The sequence below is a fragment of the Numida meleagris genome, chromosome 23 (assembly GCF_002078875.1).
Source record: "Numida meleagris isolate 19003 breed g44 Domestic line chromosome 23, NumMel1.0, whole genome shotgun sequence".
Lineage (NCBI taxonomy): Eukaryota > Metazoa > Chordata > Aves > Galliformes > Numididae > Numida > Numida meleagris.
In genome coordinates, this window is record NC_034431.1 from 5,437,790 (window position 1) to 5,455,179 (window position 17,390).

At 46.8% G+C, this 17,390-nt stretch overlaps 1 protein-coding gene across 13 annotated transcripts in view; it reads left to right on the forward strand.

Moving 5' to 3' along the window:
- CEP164 (centrosomal protein 164) overlaps nucleotides 235–17,390 on the forward strand; it is a 44,329-nt gene continuing 27,173 nt past the window's right edge. For 3 of the 13 annotated variants that reach the window (XM_021375904.1, XM_021375910.1, XM_021375916.1), the window contains exons 1-12: nucleotides 235–386; nucleotides 1,762–1,855; nucleotides 2,211–2,322; nucleotides 2,710–2,920; nucleotides 3,950–5,293; nucleotides 7,595–7,753; nucleotides 8,396–8,524; nucleotides 8,920–8,997; nucleotides 11,182–11,292; nucleotides 13,652–14,092; nucleotides 15,549–15,662; nucleotides 17,247–17,330. In XM_021375904.1, the coding sequence (XP_021231579.1) occupies nucleotides 1,774–1,855; nucleotides 2,211–2,322; nucleotides 2,710–2,920; nucleotides 3,950–5,293; nucleotides 7,595–7,753; nucleotides 8,396–8,524; nucleotides 8,920–8,997; nucleotides 11,182–11,292; nucleotides 13,652–14,092; nucleotides 15,549–15,662; nucleotides 17,247–17,330 (2,865 nt within the window). In that variant the 5' untranslated portion in view covers nucleotides 235–386; nucleotides 1,762–1,773. The remainder of the gene's footprint in view (nucleotides 387–1,761; nucleotides 1,856–2,210; nucleotides 2,323–2,709; nucleotides 2,921–3,949; nucleotides 5,294–7,594; nucleotides 7,754–8,395; nucleotides 8,525–8,919; nucleotides 8,998–11,181; nucleotides 11,293–13,651; nucleotides 14,093–15,548; nucleotides 15,663–17,246; nucleotides 17,331–17,390) is intronic. The other 10 variants (XM_021375906.1, XM_021375905.1, XM_021375912.1 and 7 more) reach the window with 10 other exon arrangements.

The following is a 17,390-nucleotide window of genomic DNA, read 5'->3' on the forward strand; positions in this document are numbered from 1 at the left end:
CGGCGGAAGCGCTCGGATCTCATCCCGGCCCGGCCCCCACGCCCGGCAGCGTGCGGCAGCGCGCCCCGCTCTGCTCCGAAGCACCCCGCGTTCAGGCCGGGCCCGGGCGGGCCCCGGGGTCGCGTCGCCATGGCAACGCGCGGAGGCGCCCCCCTTTTTCCCGAACTACAGCCCCCGGCAGGCACTGCGAGCGCCGCAGCCTCTCAGCCAATCGAGAGCCGGGTGGTGACGGCGCTGACCAATGGCGCTCGGCGGGGGGCGGGCCGGTGAGGGCAGCGTGACCCGGATGTGGTTGCTACGCAGACCCGGGCAACCCGTGGGCGTCCATGGAAGCGGCGGCGCGGCGGGGCCTGGCCTGATGAGCGCTTGGCGGGGCCGAGCGAGGGGTGAGAATGGCACCTGGGCGTGGGTCGGGCTGGGCCGGGCCTCAGCCTGGGCCTGCTGAGCGCTCGAAAGCACCTCACATTTCTACAGCTCTAATGCTTCTCTCATCTACTCATAAAAGGTTTATTGTCCGGTTAGCTGTGCTTGCCCCGTGCCTCTGGGCCACTACAGCTGCACAAGCGCGTTAATTACTCTCGTGTGGTGCGGCCCTGCGGGGCGAGGCAGGCTTGTCCTAGCGGCTGTGCCTGGGTTGCTGGGATGAGTTGTTGCCTCTGGGCCTTGCTCTGCATGAGCAGAGCATGGGGTGGCCAGAGGGCACTGGAATCTCAGCTGTAGGCTGAGACCGTTCCTGTACCCGTGTGAGTGCGGGGCAGGCACCGGCACCCCTGCAACGTGTGGGAAAAACATAGGCATGCTTTAAACGTTGAGCATTTATTGATTCCTTTTTTAAAGGGTAAATGGGACTGGCCTGCCCTCCATCCTGCTGTGAGCTCGTGGCCCTGTGCTTGTGTGAGCGCTGGAGCAGCTGCACTGCAGCCCACTGAGCCATGTGCCTGCTGAGGGCTAGTGCTGGCCAGGTGTGGCTGTGCCAACCCACAGCTGGGGCTGTGTGGGCAGGGAAACATCCTGCAGTCTGCTGAGCTTGTGGTGAAGTGCTCTGAAGGAGCACGACCTAAATCTCTGCCTGTGGAGTTTAAGTTAAATACTGAAACAATCCTCCAGAGATTAGAGGTGGGACGTGGTAAATTAAGATCTGTTTTTAGCTTCCAAAATGCCCTCTGGGAACACGGGAGACGCCAAGCAGGTTGCTGAGAGAAGCTGGCTTGTCTCTAGGCAGAGCAGATTCAGCCCAGGGACTTCTCAAAAAGCTGTTCTGTGGTCTGGGAAGACTGTTTCTTTCTCCTTCTTACAGTTTCTTATTTCAGTTTTCTCTTATCTGTCTAAAAAATGCCCAAAGCCAGGGCTCATTTCCTCTGTAGATGCTGGAAAGCCTGAGGGAGTCAAACTTCTCCGTCAGCATCAGCCTCAGGTCTTTGATCAGTGCTGCAGTGGGGAATTGCTGTGAGCAGGGCAGAGCTGTGCCTGCCTTGTCTTCCTGTCTGTGGGGTGCCTTGGGCTGATGGTATTGTGGCCAACTGCGCATCATCTTCCCCCTTGGCACTGAAGTGAGGAATTTCAGTTTCTGACTGCCCTAGCACTTTGTTCTCCCAGTCTGCATCCGTGCTTGGCGACCCCCAGTGCACCTTGTTCTCCTCCGCAGCCCCAGTGCCGAGTTTCCTGTGGGGCTCTGCCATGTGCTGTGTGATGGGAAGTTTTGTTTCTGTCTGGCTGCAGTTGCTCCTTGTGATTTCTGTGTTGTTTCCTTCCTGCTGCCAGGTGCAGTGGGCCATGGCAGGAGGTATGGTACGCATTGGTGACCAGATCATCTTGGAAGAAGATTATGATGAGTCATATGTTCCCAGCGAGCAAGGTAATAGATGCTTGTCCTCCTAGGTGCTGCAATAAGGGATTCAAGCTTGCTAAATTATTTCAAGGAGTATTAAGAAAGTGGGAACTGGGGAGAATGTGATTCAGGAGAGTAGATAAAAGGAGATGTCATGTAGAGTTGAAAAACTAGATTTTTGATTGCAAGGATATTTGCCATCTTGTGGTCTCTATCCCCCTGCTTCACCAGCCTGGGAAGACATGCTCACTGACACACAGACCCGTTTGGACAGTTTTGAGTAGTGGGATTTCCCATTGTGTCTGTTGCTTTAGCTATGGAAGTTGGCTTTGTGTATGGCTTGGTGTAGATCTTGGTACAGATTCCTGTTCTGTTTTTCTAGAAATCCGGGATTTTGCGAGAGACATCGGCATTGACCCTGAGAAGGAGCCTGAGCTGATGTGGCTGGCCAGGGAAGGCATTGTGGCCCCGTTACCGCCCCAGTGGAAGCCCTGGTGAGAGAACCCTGTCAGAAGCTGTTTTATAAGATTGCTAGTTTCTGCTGGCTTTCTCTGCTATATTTATGATTGTCAGAACAGGGTACCAGCTGGCAAGGGGTAAAAAAATGTTAACTGGTACTTCCTGGGTTCTTCTTGGCGTGGTGGAAGAAGAGGAAAGAACATTTGACCAGTTGAATAAGAATGTGAGCATTCTCAAGGAGGGCTGTTTCACCACACTCGTGCCTCTGGGTTCTTGGAGGCGTTGTGCTCCTATTCACTGAATATGGGGTGATCGTATCGTGCAGTAAGAATGTTTTTAGAGCCTTTGAAATCCCTTGAATGAGGCCATGTCTGTGCAGGGCTAGAGTTGCTGCGTGTTCTCACTCTGTTTTTGCCACACAGCCAGGATGTCACTGGTGATATCTACTATTTCAACTTTAATAACGGCCAGTCCATGTGGGACCACCCCTGTGATGACCACTACAGAGAACTTGTCGCTCAGGAACGAAAGAAGCTGCTGGCACATGGTAGCTTGAAAAAGAAAGATAAGAAAAAGAAGGACAAGAAAGATAAGAAAGACAAGAAGGATAAACAGTCACTGAAGCAACACACTGTAAGTAGGCTCTGCTGCATGCAGTGATTTGTGGGGAGGAGCAAGGCGGCTGGCTGAGGATGAGTGGCTGTGAATTAGGGGGTAATGCTGTACTGCTTCTGCTTTGGGATGGGAACAGCAATGACTTGACTGGGGATCCTGTCAAGCTATGAGTCTGATGAAAATCCAAGGGAAATGAGGTTGCACACCCAGAAATCTTGAAGTTTTGGTTTAGAGGTGCAAACCTTTAGTGGCTGTTTCACAGCCCTGTGATGCTATTGCTAAAAATCATTTGGGCCAAGGCAGCTGGTGCTGTTCAGAGCACATATTGACTATTCTGAAGGAAAGGTGTAAAAAATAAATAAATAAATAAATAAATAAATAGTCAGGTTGAGCTCTGAACCTGAGCTTGTTGCTTGATTATGACATACTCTCTTTAGGGCAGAGAGCAATTAATATTTTGCAGTTTTGTGGAGAGAGGGAGGGAAACTGGACAACACTTGGTGTGCTGGAGAGATTTTATTTTGGAGAAGGCAATAAGGGGTGTCTGTGCATGTTGCTGCAATATCCACATGCAGGTGAGGCTAGTCACTATGCTTTTTGTAGCTGCAAGCATAGCCAAATGCCCTTTGGATTCTAAGTGATGGAATTCATTCCTGCCTTCCATTAGCCTGTAATGAGGTAAATATCAGTGGGGAAAGAGTGTTTTGTGTTGCCACTAAAGGCACAGACATCTTTAACCTCAGGCCTTCAATATGAGTATTTTCTTTTATATGCATACCGATCACTTCAAGTGCTCCAAAATTTGCACACCAATTTATATATGTCACATATTTAAAGTACAAATTTACATGTATTAAATAAGGGTTTATATACATATATAGGGTTTATATATATATATAAATATATATATATAGGGTTTATATATATATAGTTATGCAGTTTGTTTCAGTTATTTGCTAATATTTATCTAGCTAGGAAATGCAGCGAGGGATTCTTATTTCAGTGTCCTTTGGTCATATACCCTGTGCCATTCTGTCCCCTGGGCAGGAGAATCCTGAGCCAGAACCAGATAGCCAGATTAGAAATGAAGGCAGAGGGAGACCGTCAGACATAAGTGATTCATGGAGACAATTTGCAGGCATGTGGCCAAACAAACTGCATCCCACACTTGTATCAGCGTTCAGCAGGCCGTGCCAAACCTTAACTGATATGAAAACTGTAGAAAACGGCCCACCTTTCAGCAGCTTTGATGTAGACACCCACCAGGACCAAGATATACCTTTGGAAATGAGAGGAAATCTTTGTTTCAACACTGTTGGGGATGTGAAAAGAAGTCCAAGGTTATTGCAAGCCAGAGAAGAAAGAAGGAAGCATGAAATGACTCTCTTTGATTCCGGTTCCACGGATGACTGGAATTTGCAGGAGACAGTTGATGTTTCATATGCTCAAGAACAGCTACGGTCTCACAGCAGAGTATCTCAGAGTAGAAGTAAGAGAGAAGTTCAGGATGAGGCTTTGGGTCAAGCTGTCTTTCTCTGCAAGAGTAATGAGAGCAACAGCAAACCTGAGAGACAGGATTCAAAGCAAATGGAGCTAATGGAACTAGGAGCAGATATAAAAGCAGATGATACTGGTGGTATACTGGAGAACCCATCCACAGTTCCTCAAGAGATCATAGGTGTGCAACCCTGTTTGCAAGGAATAGATGCAAAGGGAGGAATTAATGTGTACCTTCATTCTGCAGTACGTCCTACATCAAAACACGTTTCTCCATCTGCCAAAGATGGCTGTGGAGAAGACAAAGAAAAAGGTGATTTGATATCAGAATGTGACAGCAGTAACTGGGACAGTATTCACAGTGTTAATGCACCCCTGATACTGGGGGTGAGCCATCAGTTCTCCTCTCCACACTGTGAGTCTGGAAGACCAAAGGATCTGTACACTTTCACGGAAGAGCCTATGCTGCCTCGTGCCTTCCTGAAATCACCCCTGTCTCAGATGTGCAGTCCTGCCCCAAAATCAGAGGGGGAACATAGCTCCAAGGATATGAAATTTTTCCATGTGCTGCAGGAATATGAAGAAAGTGCCAGCTTAGAATCTGAGTGCGTTAGGTTTGTGGTGGATTCCTGTGGGAAATACATTGCCCAGGAGTCTGATGGTGCTGCTGAAGGACAGAGAGAAATGAAGAAAGAAAATGGAAGGACAGAGCAAGATCCCAGAGTGAGGGAGGATGGAGGCACAGAAGACTTGTGTGCTCCTCCTGAGTATCTCTATCAGATGGCTGACTGCCAACAAAGCAATGGTCTCTGTCAGCACATGGAAGTGAGGGTGACCCGGACTGCTGAGAATTACAGCAAAATAGAGGTTGCTGAAGGAACAGGTGAAAATGAGGTAGGACTTAGTCCTTTGTGATGGCACTTCTGTCGTGAACGTTTATGGAGAATCGAGATTGAAACCACGCATTGTAGCTAACTTTCAGGAGCAAAGGGAGAAGGACCTCCTGTTAGAAGTTATGTAAGGAAGTGTGACAAACTGCAAAATTTACTCTCAAATTAGTTTTATATTGGGGGAGGTGTTTTCTAAAAGAAAAAAAAGAGGTGATTGGCAGGGAATCCAAAGGGCTTGCAACATTCAATACAAAATCATCTTTAATTCTGGCTCTAAGAGCCTTTGTAGTAAGCGCAGGAAAATTCAGTCTTTTCCCTCTAAAACCCACAGTCTAAATTGAGAGTGAAATAAGCTTTTTTAAGCCTAATTTGGCTTGCTGAATCTCAAGGCCCAGAGTAAATGTGTTGGTTAAGACATTATAGAAGCTGCAAGTCAAAGCCAGGTCTCCCACGTACATGTCTAGTATCTAGACAAATAGTCTCTGTTCCCTCTTAAATTAGAAAAACAGGAAAATGTTTGAAAGAATTAAGAGAAGGAAAGAGAAGGATTATTCCCACTGGTTCCAGACCATTGTTTTGCAGGCAGTATGACTTAACACACTCTGGTCCTTGGATCAGTGTTGCAGCAGTCTTAGGACACCAAGAAGGTTTACAGGCGTGGGGGGGCCCTCTGTAAATGTAACTTTCTTCTTTCTCTTTGAATACCAACCCCCCAAAAAAAGCTGTTAGAAAAGGTATTGCTCTGTAAACCTGGCACTCAGCTTGCAGCAGTGGAAGAAAGTGGAAAGTGGAAAAGCTAGGTGCTGCTCTCTGTCACTACTTGTGCATCAGTGCTATGGAATATGTCCTGCAGCCTTCAACTCATAGAGCCCTCCTTCCCTGGGAAGAACACTTCAGAGTGTTTTGTCTTTGTCCTTAAGTAATTGCCTCAATTTAACAAGAACTTAGCAAATCTCTTGTTCTGAAAACAAAGCAAACCTTGCCCCAGAACTAAAAGGTCACTGTGTGTAGTGGTAATGAATTGCTTTGCTCTACTATTGCAGGTACCCAGCTGTGCCTCTACCAAATCGCTAGCTCAGATTTCTAATTAACAGCATGTGGTAGTGCTCAGTTAGCTAATAATAACCATACCTATAAATATCAGATAAACTGCAGATTATCCTAAAAGTTTTAATTAGCCCAATGGAAATGAGTTTATCTTTGCTGAAGGACAACTAGCATCTACTGCTCCACATGCATAGTTAATGGCCGTCTGTAGAAAATAATTAGGTAAGCCCGGAATGTGTTATTTGTACTGTTACCATTGATGTGGCACTGACTTGGTGGAAGAAAGATCAGTATGCATTCATCTCCTTCTCCCTATCCCTCAGTGTGCAAGAGAATTAACTCTGTTTTCAGTCTGTAATTTTGTATAAACACAGAGTACCAGGACTGTGATTTATGAATAAGCGTGTGCTCTGCTGAATCAACAGCACTTGGCCGTACTGGCATGCTGTAGAGAAAACCCTAGAGTACACTTGCTTCTAATTTAACAGGTGTGGTGTATCAAGGGTGAGACTTCTTGGGCGGGGAATTCCACAAAGTAAAACAGAGCAGTCACATTTCTTGGTGGAGATAAGTTGAGATGTCAAGCTTGCATTGTTCAGAGGTGAGGATGCTGGGTGGCTCCCAGGGCTCTTGCTGTGCTTTGAAAGGTAAAGATGTATTCAGGAGCTTCTTACTGATGTGCTGCAGCAGAGCTGCTTTCCACTTTCAGTGCTGCTGAAAAAGTACGCTGGTGTAAGGTAAGGAAGCAGCCTGGATTTCTGTCTGGAAATGTTAACTTCAGCATGTAGAGAGTAGGAGACCTTCTTCTGGTTGCTGGTTTCTCTGTCACTCTTTTCACGCTGTGCTGAGTAGGGGGGCAAAGCAAGAAGGGAAGCTACCCTTTTTTGCATAGGGTGGTGTGCTGGTAAGAGCCTCCCTTAGAGGGCACAGTGCTTGGTTGCATGTAGATATGTGAGTTAATGTGGATATTGTTATGCTGTTGCTTCCATTTTGGAGTAATGCACATTTATTTTCTGGACCACCTTGCTGCTGTGAACTCAATCTCTGTATTCAGATGGGTCTTTGGAAGACGAAACACCAGTAAATCAATCTGCTGTTCCTTACGTGTGTCATGTGCTGGTACTTGTTTGGTGTTAGCTCTCAAGAACAGTTTCTTGGTGGTAGGTTCCGTGTTAGCAGACAATGTTTGCACTGGGAAGAGCCTTCTTCTGAAACAAGTGTAAACTGCAAAGCCATGCTCTTCTCTCACATCCTCTAGTCGTCAGGCACCCTGCTAGCGCCCGTGCAGCTGCCCTTGGGGAACCTTGCTCCGCTGCGTGGCCCTGTGGCTTCTCCAGCTGGCATCCTGCGTGGCTCACTGCACTCAGATGTGGGAAGCTCTGTGGACTCCAGTCTTGTAGCCAGAGGAGAAGCTCAGGTACGACTGTCTGCTCTGGGAGCACGCCCAGAAAAGCACACCCTGCAAGAGGTCACAGGTTTGGCATTACTTAAATTTTCAAAGGCAGTGCTTGTGACCCCTCCTCTGTTTGGGAATGCTTTGGACTGAAATACTTCTACTATTCCACTATGTTTCTTGTCTTTTGCTGTTTCTAGGGAGTTGAGCGACAAGTTTTGTTTCTTTAGCAGCTTGAAAGACAGAATAGTTTCGGTTGTCGAAAAGCTTTTAAGTTGATTTGAAGTGAACTTTTGATTTCTACCCAAATGAAGCATGATATACAGTACAGGTGGTATAAGCTAATAAATAATATCTCTTTCATCAAAGTGATACAAACAAAACATCTGCCACAGTTAGTCTTGACTGAATCTATGTTCTGAGGCACAGACAGGTTTTGCAGGTGTGCTTCTTTTGGACAGGAGCCTCTTCATGGTAAAGGGGAGTGAAAGCTCATCAGGAATGTCATCTCCTAGCTGGATGTGTTTCTGCAAAATAAGGGTAGCGGCATCCTGAGCAAGTTCTCAGAATTCAATAACTTCCTTTCTGTTGTCTGCTTCAGTGGGTTTGTATCTCCCCTGTTTCTTTGCCTGTCCTCTGATTTCCCTTTCTTTTTTGATTTCACAGCCTGGAGAGACTTGTAAGCCCTCTAGTGAGACCAAGAATTTGCTGGGATTGATCTGTGAAGAGAAGAGTTCTTTAAACACAATGGCTGCAGATAAAGGGAGAAGTGAAGAGGGAGACAGTGAGAATGAGGTAGTTGGCATGCATTGGCTCCTCATGTGTGTCAGTAACCGTACTGCTTGAAGCCTCAAGGAGTGAAAAGCTGTGATACTACTCCAGTAATGGCTGATTGGCTGTGGTGGTTCAGTTTGACTTCGGGCTTCAATTTGCACTGCGCTTCCTGTGTGTATCGCTTGGTTGCCAAAAAGTGTCTAATCCTGTTTTCTACTTTCACTCCCTGTAAATCCACATCTGCCCCCACGCATTTCCAAAATGAATTGACTGTAGGCTTATTGCTGTGATATGTTTCTCTGGCTCTGCTCCCTTCTTTCCACTAATTACAGACCCTCAAGTTCCTTCTGCACGGCCTATGGGATTGCAGAGATCAGAACTCAATTTCGGCTGTTTCCTCTTTTGAATTCATATAGAGTCTCCGCAGGACAACAAGATTGTTCAAAAACCTGCACATGGATGTCAGTGCCCTGGGATGCAGCTTTGAATCTGAGGTAGGAAAGACATGATGAAACAGGTATGTAAAACTGCCCAGATGGAAGAGGAGCTATGACACTGCACTGCCCATGTGTGCACACATGCTCCTGAGAGCCCAGGAGCCATACCAGAGGAACTGTTTGTAATTCATGAGAAGTAACAACCTGCGTTGGGGCTGATGGAGAACAATGCACAACAGCAGGGCTGGGAGGGCAGCGTGTATGAGAATCCAGATACCCACATCACTGCCCCTCTGCAGAGAGTATCAGAAGGCAAGATTTGTCCTTGAGGGAGACTGCTTCCAGTCTGATAGATAGCATTTGAGTTGACAGCACCTTTGCGCAAGGTGGAGCTTTAATTCCTGATGAGTGAAGAAAGAGAAAAACTTAAAGCAACACAGGTGTGACGGGCAAGACAGAAGTCATTTCTTCCAAGGAATGACAGAAAGAAGAGGGTCTCAGATCTGAGTGGTGCCACTGCTCGTGCTGTGGGAGGAAGGATTGATGAGGAAGAGGCATGGTTTGTTTCCTCATTGCTTTTTTTTCAGGCAGCGTAGAAGGAAGGCTTATTCTCAGCAGAAATTGCAGCATTGTCATTTGGAGAGTGGAGAGGGAATTTAGTCTGGAGGCACCATCCTCACAGTGTCATTCATTTCCGTAAGAATCTCTTAGGAACTTCATTGTGGACTGGATATGGCAGCTTTTTGTGCGTGTGGTAACATAAAACTCATTTTGTATCTTGCACTGCTGATAAATTACATTGCTCAGACTCTCAGCATCAGCAATGAGTTGAGTACACGCGTTTCCTTGTGCAGACATTTTGCTTTCCCTGCGGGTGTGCATTCTTTGCCAGCACTTTCTTAGCAGTGATCAGGCTTAAGATGACAAAGGGACAATGTGAAGTGCGTTGCAAGCAGCTCTAGTGATTCAGTCTGTCTGCGCTGACGTTAATCCTTTCTTAGCACTTTGAAAATTCTGTTTCAGCAATGGAAAGGCAAATTAATTTCTGTTAAAACGTTTTCAGTATTTTCCTCATCCTTTTCACGGTATACAGAAAATTAAGCTGTGAAGTACTTTGGAGAACTCATTCACAGAGCTGGACAAGAACTGCAAATGTTTGTAATAAAGCGGGTGTAAAAAAAAACAAAAAAAAAAAAACAAAAAAAACCCAGAACAAAAAGGCTTCGACTCTGTCATCTCCAAACAAGAAGCCTGTCAGAGCCCAATTCGTCACTGAAATGTTAATGTGTCCAGCAGCAAAGAGTTGTCTTGGCATTTCAGTGACATGGCAAGGCTTCAGGAATCTATTATAAAATGGCAATTGCCGCCCAGCAGCCAGGCTGTGTCTCAAAAGCTAGTAACTCAGATTGGTGATATCTCAGCCCTGATAAGATATTAGTGCCCCGATGGAAAATATAATTCACTTGTAACTCCATGAGAGGGCAGTAGAAAAACATTCCTACAAGTGAGCTCTCATCCTGCATCCCATCTCTCCAGCTTTGTTCCAAAATGGAGAGGAGGAGAGAATTCATAAAACAAGCTCTGTGGAAGGGGAATCTAGGAAGTGATGGAGTGAAAAAAGCTGGATTCATGTAGTTTATGGCTGAATATCTGTATTCAAAGAAAAAGTGTGAGAGTGTAGTGATGTGCTGAGGTGCAGGGATAACTCCTGAAAGGGACGGGAGGAGGAAAAGACCTGGAAGCATCTCTGGGTGCCTGGGGAGAGGATCCCATGACAGCAGGAGTAATCCACAGGCTGCAGTGCTTGCAGCTTGGGAAGCCTTGGTGCTCTGCCTTCTGTACAGGTCAATCTCTGGGTAAACAATTGGAGTCAAGGGGGACCTGCATGTGATGGGGGATTAACATGCAAAGCTCTCTTACCAGATGGAGATGTGTGAAAGGGAGCTCTCTCTGTAAATAAACATTATGCAATACAGCATACGTGTTATTGCAGAGATGTATACGCAAGAAGCAGCGTTGCTAGTTCCAAGGATATTAAGACATCCATGACATATCAGTGCCTCGATGGCTAGTTAAAGGGGAGGGAGGACTGATGTGTCACAGCCCTGCTCCCTCACGTCCTGGGGAAGCGTGGTGAAGAGCTGCTGTGCTCAGTTCTTAGGCTGTCGCAGGCAGATGACCCTGCCGGCTCAGAAGGGTGGTGTGTGAGTGCTGGCTAGCAGATGTTACCCCATTCACTAGGATAACAGCAAAGCAGAGGAGGAGAACTATGGTGGCCGCCTGGCTGATGTCACTGAAGCTCATCTCCAGGACCAGAGGAGTCCCACAGAGGAAGCTGGCAGTCTGAGAGAGGTGATGAGTGGCTCTGACATTGTGGCCCTGCTTGCATGATGTCACAGAGCTTTGCTTGCAGCTTCCAGTGGTGTGGTGTGGATCTGATTGTTGCTTGGCTTGCTTCTTTTGCTGCTTGAAGTATTACGTGTGTGGAAAGAGGTGTAAACTTAAGGGCAAATGCTTCCCAGATGCTGCCAGACCTACCCCACTCTGTTCTTCTCTGCCTGGGAACATCCTGAAATCAGGAAGCAAAGGGGGAACATGTTCGGCCTGCAAGGGTACTCTGTATGCAGTATGAGGTGGTTTGTTTTCTTCCTTCTCTTTTAAAGACAGAAAGATTGTGAAGGTTTTTGTTGTAATCTCTCATGTTCAAGCTGTTAGAATCCAAAGTGGCACAGTCATCCTGTTTTGGGAGATGAATAAGATGCAGTTTTGTTGGCTGCTGTCTGTGCTGATTTTTCATCCCTGGATTGGATGCTTTTCCAAAAACCTGATCCCACTGGTATCAGTGTGGGTGGTTGGTTTTTTGTTTTTTTTTTTCCTACTTGTTTTCCTCCAGTTATGCTGATCACTTGGAAGTCTGGAAATAATGTGTTTGATAGGCAGAAATTCCATATTAGTGTCACTCAGCTGCAGGTGAAATGCATTACAGCTTGTGAGAAGATGAGCTAAAGCCAATTATAACCTGGATGGCTCTTCCTAGCCCCAAAATCTGTAGCAAATCCGTGTCTCCTTTTTACACAAGGAAAACCTCCTTTCTCTTCCACCTGTGTGCCTGAGTGTCATAGTTCCCTATTCTGGAGAGCTACGCTTGTCATCGTTAAGGTGTGACGTTAACAAAAGTCTTTTCTGTATCTGTCCTTAAAATAGGATTCTACCAGCTAGAGAAATTATTCTGGGATGTTCTAGTAACCGAGGTAAATTTTACTGGAGAGAGTTCTTTTTGTATTCAGAGTGTCAGTGGATACATCTGTATATTGTTGTATGTGCTCCCCAGTGGGAAAGGTCTGTATATGGTTTTTCAAATGTAAGAATCCTGGTTGGTCTCATCTGGCATGTCTTTTCTTGGACATTGTTAGATGTCCTGGGGAAAGGCCCTTGTGAAAACTCCAGACCAAATCTGTCCAAATAGAAGCACATCTAGTGTCTCATAGTTCCAGATGCTCTTATCCCCAGATAAAAGGAAGCATCATGAAGACAGGCCCACTGGAGTGTCACTAAAGGAACGACACCATCACGTACATTTTTCTGGGTTCTGGAACAGAGATGTTAGCCAGGCCTTTGAAGAGCTTCCTGTGGCTGGCTAGTGATTCAGTGGTGTTTGTGAACCTCTGCTAACCAGGCACTGAACTGGATACAGGCCATAAGCTTTCATTTATTACTTGGCAGATTGCAGGTGAGGCTCTGAACTGTAGTTTTTTTGGAAAGTACCCAGTGATTTGATTTCTCTGTCCTCCCCTCCGGTCTGATTGATGACTCTCTCAGCCCTGAGAAGGTCTCTCAGACAAATGATGTGCCCGTGACAGCCTTTCAGTTTGCCGCAGCTCCGCGTTCAAAACTGACAGCATTCCAGTTGCACTTTGATAAAAATACATCGTTAAAATATGCAGTCTGTGTATGGTACACGCTGTACACAGGATGCAGCTAATGTTTGACAAGATACCACAGCATTAATAAAACAGCGAGAAAGTAGGAAGTGCTAGCAGTTTTGTTTGCATACCGATGAGGGAACCTTTTCCTGCTTCCTCCTGGCTATCACACTTCTTGTTGTGAGTTTTGTGGGCCTCCCCACTGCTGGGAGACACAGCTGAACCTTTGGGTGACTGAGCATTGGGATTGTTTTTCCCAAGACCAATTGGAGAAACACATTTCTTAGTTTAGTATCTTGGTTGAGTTCTGAACCAAACCGGAACTAGAGCGGCAGCTTAAATCAGTGCCTGCACTCAGCTTGTCCCACTGGAAAGTGGGGGGGCTGCATCCTGCCTGCCCTACTCTAGTTATTTTGTGCTAAGTTTCTTTCAGACTTCCACCTCTCACTGAACAGACTCGATATAAAAGCCTACTGCGGAGTTCCCAGGGTCTGATGGTTCTACAGCAGCCACTGCTCACACTTAGCTACTCATGATTACAAAAGCAGTGGAGTAATATAAAAAATAAAAAAATCTCAGCCCCAGGAAATGAAGGGGTTGATCTTAACGTTCCTTTCGTTTGAAAGAGAACGTATGAAAATAAAATCAAGCTGGTCTTGCTGAAGTCACCCAAAGCTTTGTGATTTTTTTGTTTGCTGTAGAAGAACCCATATTATTTCCACCCAGCATCCTCCTAGAGAGAGAGTAAAGAATGCTGTAGCTATAATTGTGTTTGACTTGCTGCCTAGAAGGAGTCTTTAAAATCAAGACATGCTGAAGAAGGGCAAGAGTCTTCCTTGGATTCGGGTGACGCGTGCCCTCCAACTCCAGTTAAAGCCCTTTCTGAAGATGCTCATGGTAGCCTGTCTGACCAGAACCAAGAGGAATCTGATGGGAAACTCACTGGGAATGAAGTACTGGGCGAGAAAGCTGCCGAGGTGCAAGGTGACGTCTCTGCAGCTGATGAGCTGCCACAGTCTCTGGAGGAAGGGAGAGCAGCAGGGACAGACGTGCCCAGCAGTCCTGGGCAACCTCGAGCTGCATCTCCAGATGCTGAAGCTGCCGAAGCAGATCAGCTGGCAAGCCTGGCTGTCACCATTGACACCGTGTCTGTTGATGAAAATATAGTAAATGAAATGAGGGAGGAAGCAGCTGATGTGAAAGCAGACAGCAGGCTGGATGCTGGCAAAGTAAGCGACCTGCCTGCTTGGGTTGGGTTTGGTGTGGAATCTGCTGTGGCTGTTCCCATTGCTTTGTAAGGCCCTGATTCAGGAAAGCATTTGGAGCGCTTACTCATTTTCTGTTAAGTCAGCGTAAGTGCTTTCCTAATCAGCAGTGTGTTCCTGTGGGGGGGTGGGGGTGGCACAAGTGCTCTGAATTCCCAGATTGGTTTCTTCAGTACTGAGCTAGGAAATATTCTTCTATGCATACACAAAGTGCTGTCCAAAGCAACTGACAGGCAAAAACCCTGGACTGTGACGCATGTTTCAAGTCTTAGAGGAGAAATAAGTCTCAGCTTTCAGTGCTGCCATCTGTACTAAGCAAGCAGGTTTTATAATGAAGTTCACACCAAGCTCAGCTGTCTGTACTGCTTTGTTTCTCTCCTTCTGTTGTTTCTCTCAGCTTATGTAGAGATGGGGCAAAAGTGTAAAGTGAGCTGCCAGCTGTGATGTTTACAGCTCTGCAGGAGGATGCTGAGAGGGAAGTGTGAGGTCAGAGTGGGGAAGGGCCGTACGTAGGGGCTGGCTCCTGAGCTGCAGCTCACCGCCAGTACCTTCGTAGCGCTGCCTGGGAGGAGAACTGGCAGTCAGCAATGAGCTGCACCAAGGCACTCAATTTTGCAGTCTCTGGCAGGAGATGAACCATTCTGCATCACGAGGTGCAGGTGGGTTAACAGCCTGGACCCTGCAGCCATGGTGTCAGATGCACACCATCCAGTTCTGTTACATGTCTTCCAGAAGTGTTAAAATGAGACCTAAAAAATGATGCCTCTCCAATCTATTTTCTTCCTGATAATTTTGGTGATTTCTCTAATGTGTAATGTCTAAGAAATGATGAACTATACAACTGATAATGGAAAACATAAGTTTTCCTGAAGAGCTTAAACCCAAAATCTTTGCTTTTATAAATGCTGTCTTTACATGTTTGGTTAGTTCTGCTGAAGTCAGTGGGACTGCATGGGTGTTAATGTTAAACAGCTCTGTATTGTTTCACTGTGACTTGGAACATAGGAATCTGCACTGCAAATAGGGACAGCAAGGTGCTGCATTTTTGAAGTCGTGGAGAAAGCCCTGTTCTGTGTGGCCCAGGGGGTTCTCAGAGCTGTGGAGATCCTTGCAGAAGGAATGAGACAGTAAGCAAGTGCCTTTATCAGGGATATCTGAAGAGCACTTTTTTGCCTTTCCCAGTCCCATCTCCTACTCGTGTCCTCCTTTCCCAGTCCTTTCTCTGTGGCGTTCTGTGATTACCTAGTGGGTTGCACCCTTAGTGTCTCCTATTATGTTCATTCACCTCAGATGCTTGCTGTTTTTCTTCCTTATGGTATACAGAGACCAGATGTGTCTTCCAGGTATCACTTGTTGTCTTTTTAGTTGGAAATGCCTAAATGAAGCTGCAGGGCTAACACATGTACATATCTCCTTTCAGCTTTCCAAGGTATCTGAGAGCAGTGAATGCATGGAGGACTTGCAAGCTTCTAACCGCTTAGACCAGGAGTTGATCCAGCATGTGGTGAGCTGCCAGGAGTTCCTTATCCCTCGGGTATGGGCTTTGCATCCCTCTGGGAACACGCAGCCAGTGTAAGGTTGTAGCCATCTCTTGCATCCCTGACTCATGCAATGACCTTACTGCTACAGCACAGGTCACTAGTGTCACCCTCTGCTTAGCTCCCTTTGGTATTCAGGAAGACTCTTGAAATACTGAAGCACGCTGAGCAAATTCCTGAGCCAGCACAGACTGTATCAGATGAAGTGTCTTGACCGAGGGTTATCTTTGTTTGGAGAGCAGTGCTTCAGGAGTCAGCTCTTGCTCCAAAGCCCTCCAGCTCCAGGGCTGTGCTTCCCGGTTTGAAGCCAGACCCAAGTCAGGCACTCAGAGGGATTTCCAGGTCTGCCTGTGAGGTCCTGTCATGTGTATTGCCTGTGGTAGGAGGCTCATGGTACTTCTGCAGTCAGATGTGATGAGAGACTTGTACCAAGCAGGAATTGCAGAAAAATGCAGGTTCGTTCTGTGGGTGAGGTAATAGCCCTGGCAAAGTAGGTCACTCATAGCTGGGACTCCACTTGGATAATTGCAAAATGGAAAATAATAAGCAATGTAAAATCATGCTTTAAGGGATGAAGCAGCTTTTTCTAAGGGAAATGCGCATGGCTGAGTGTCCTGGCTGCCAAAAGTTCCAGGGGGAGAACATGCAGGAGGGTAGCCCTGAGGTGTGAGGGGTGAAATGCCCATCAGCATCTCTTCATCTCTGCAGGAAACTGCTGCTGCCATCTGCCAGTGGGAGCGAAGGCAGCATGGCCAGAAAATGGCTGCGAATATCATTATCTATCAGTGTTAGTATGAGCCTGTGTTGGCAAGTGGCTGCTGCATCAAACAATACCTTTTCTAGGGCTTGCTTGTGGGCATGCGTGTGTACTCTCTCACACGCTGTGTGTGCAGCCAAGTGTGTGAACCCACAGCCTCTGCCAGAGGGGAGAACTCGGAGCGAGTACCCCGTGGGCAACTTGCAGGAGCTGACTTCTAGGAAAAAATATCTTAGAAGATCTGCAACGATATTGGGAAATAGAGCAGTAGAGGGTTGGGGGCTATAGATGTGCTACCTCATGTATCACCTGTGCCTGCTGTGATCTGTGGCATGAAAGAATGCACGAGGTAGTATGGCAAGGCTCACTGCCCTGTAGCAGTTCCACGATGTCCTTATGTGGAATTGCAGTCTGCTGGCATTGCAGGGAGAGTTTCCTCTGGGACCATCAGTGAAGAGAAGCCCCATTGCAGCGCCGTGCCAGTGCCCCACCTGTGATGGTTCACGTTGATAGCTCTGTAACCTGTTACCTGCGTGTGTCCCTGCAGCTTGGGAAACAAAACCCAACTTGCTTCTGTCATGCTGCTGCCAGGGCCATCTGATCGTGACACAGATATAATCTGTGCTTGGATGAAGGCCTGAATCTCAGTGTAGCCATCTCCTATGTCCTATAAACCTTTCTAATTGTAGTAACACTAGATATTTGAACGGAATTGCAGTCCGTGGGATGACGAGTGAGGATTCCTAACTGCGTTCAGATTTTTTTCTAATCAGTCAGGATCTCTCATGGGACCAGTGCACTGATCCTGTTCTCTCTTCTTCAGGACTTGGCTTTCCAGAGTCAGTTTTCTGAACGAGTCTTGGATGTGGGTGCTCTGTCCCCTGCTTTAGACAGTCCCCCGTGCAAGGTAAGTGCTTTATCTATGATTAGGGACCAATCTTGGAATGGGCAGGTTAAAGTTCCGCCT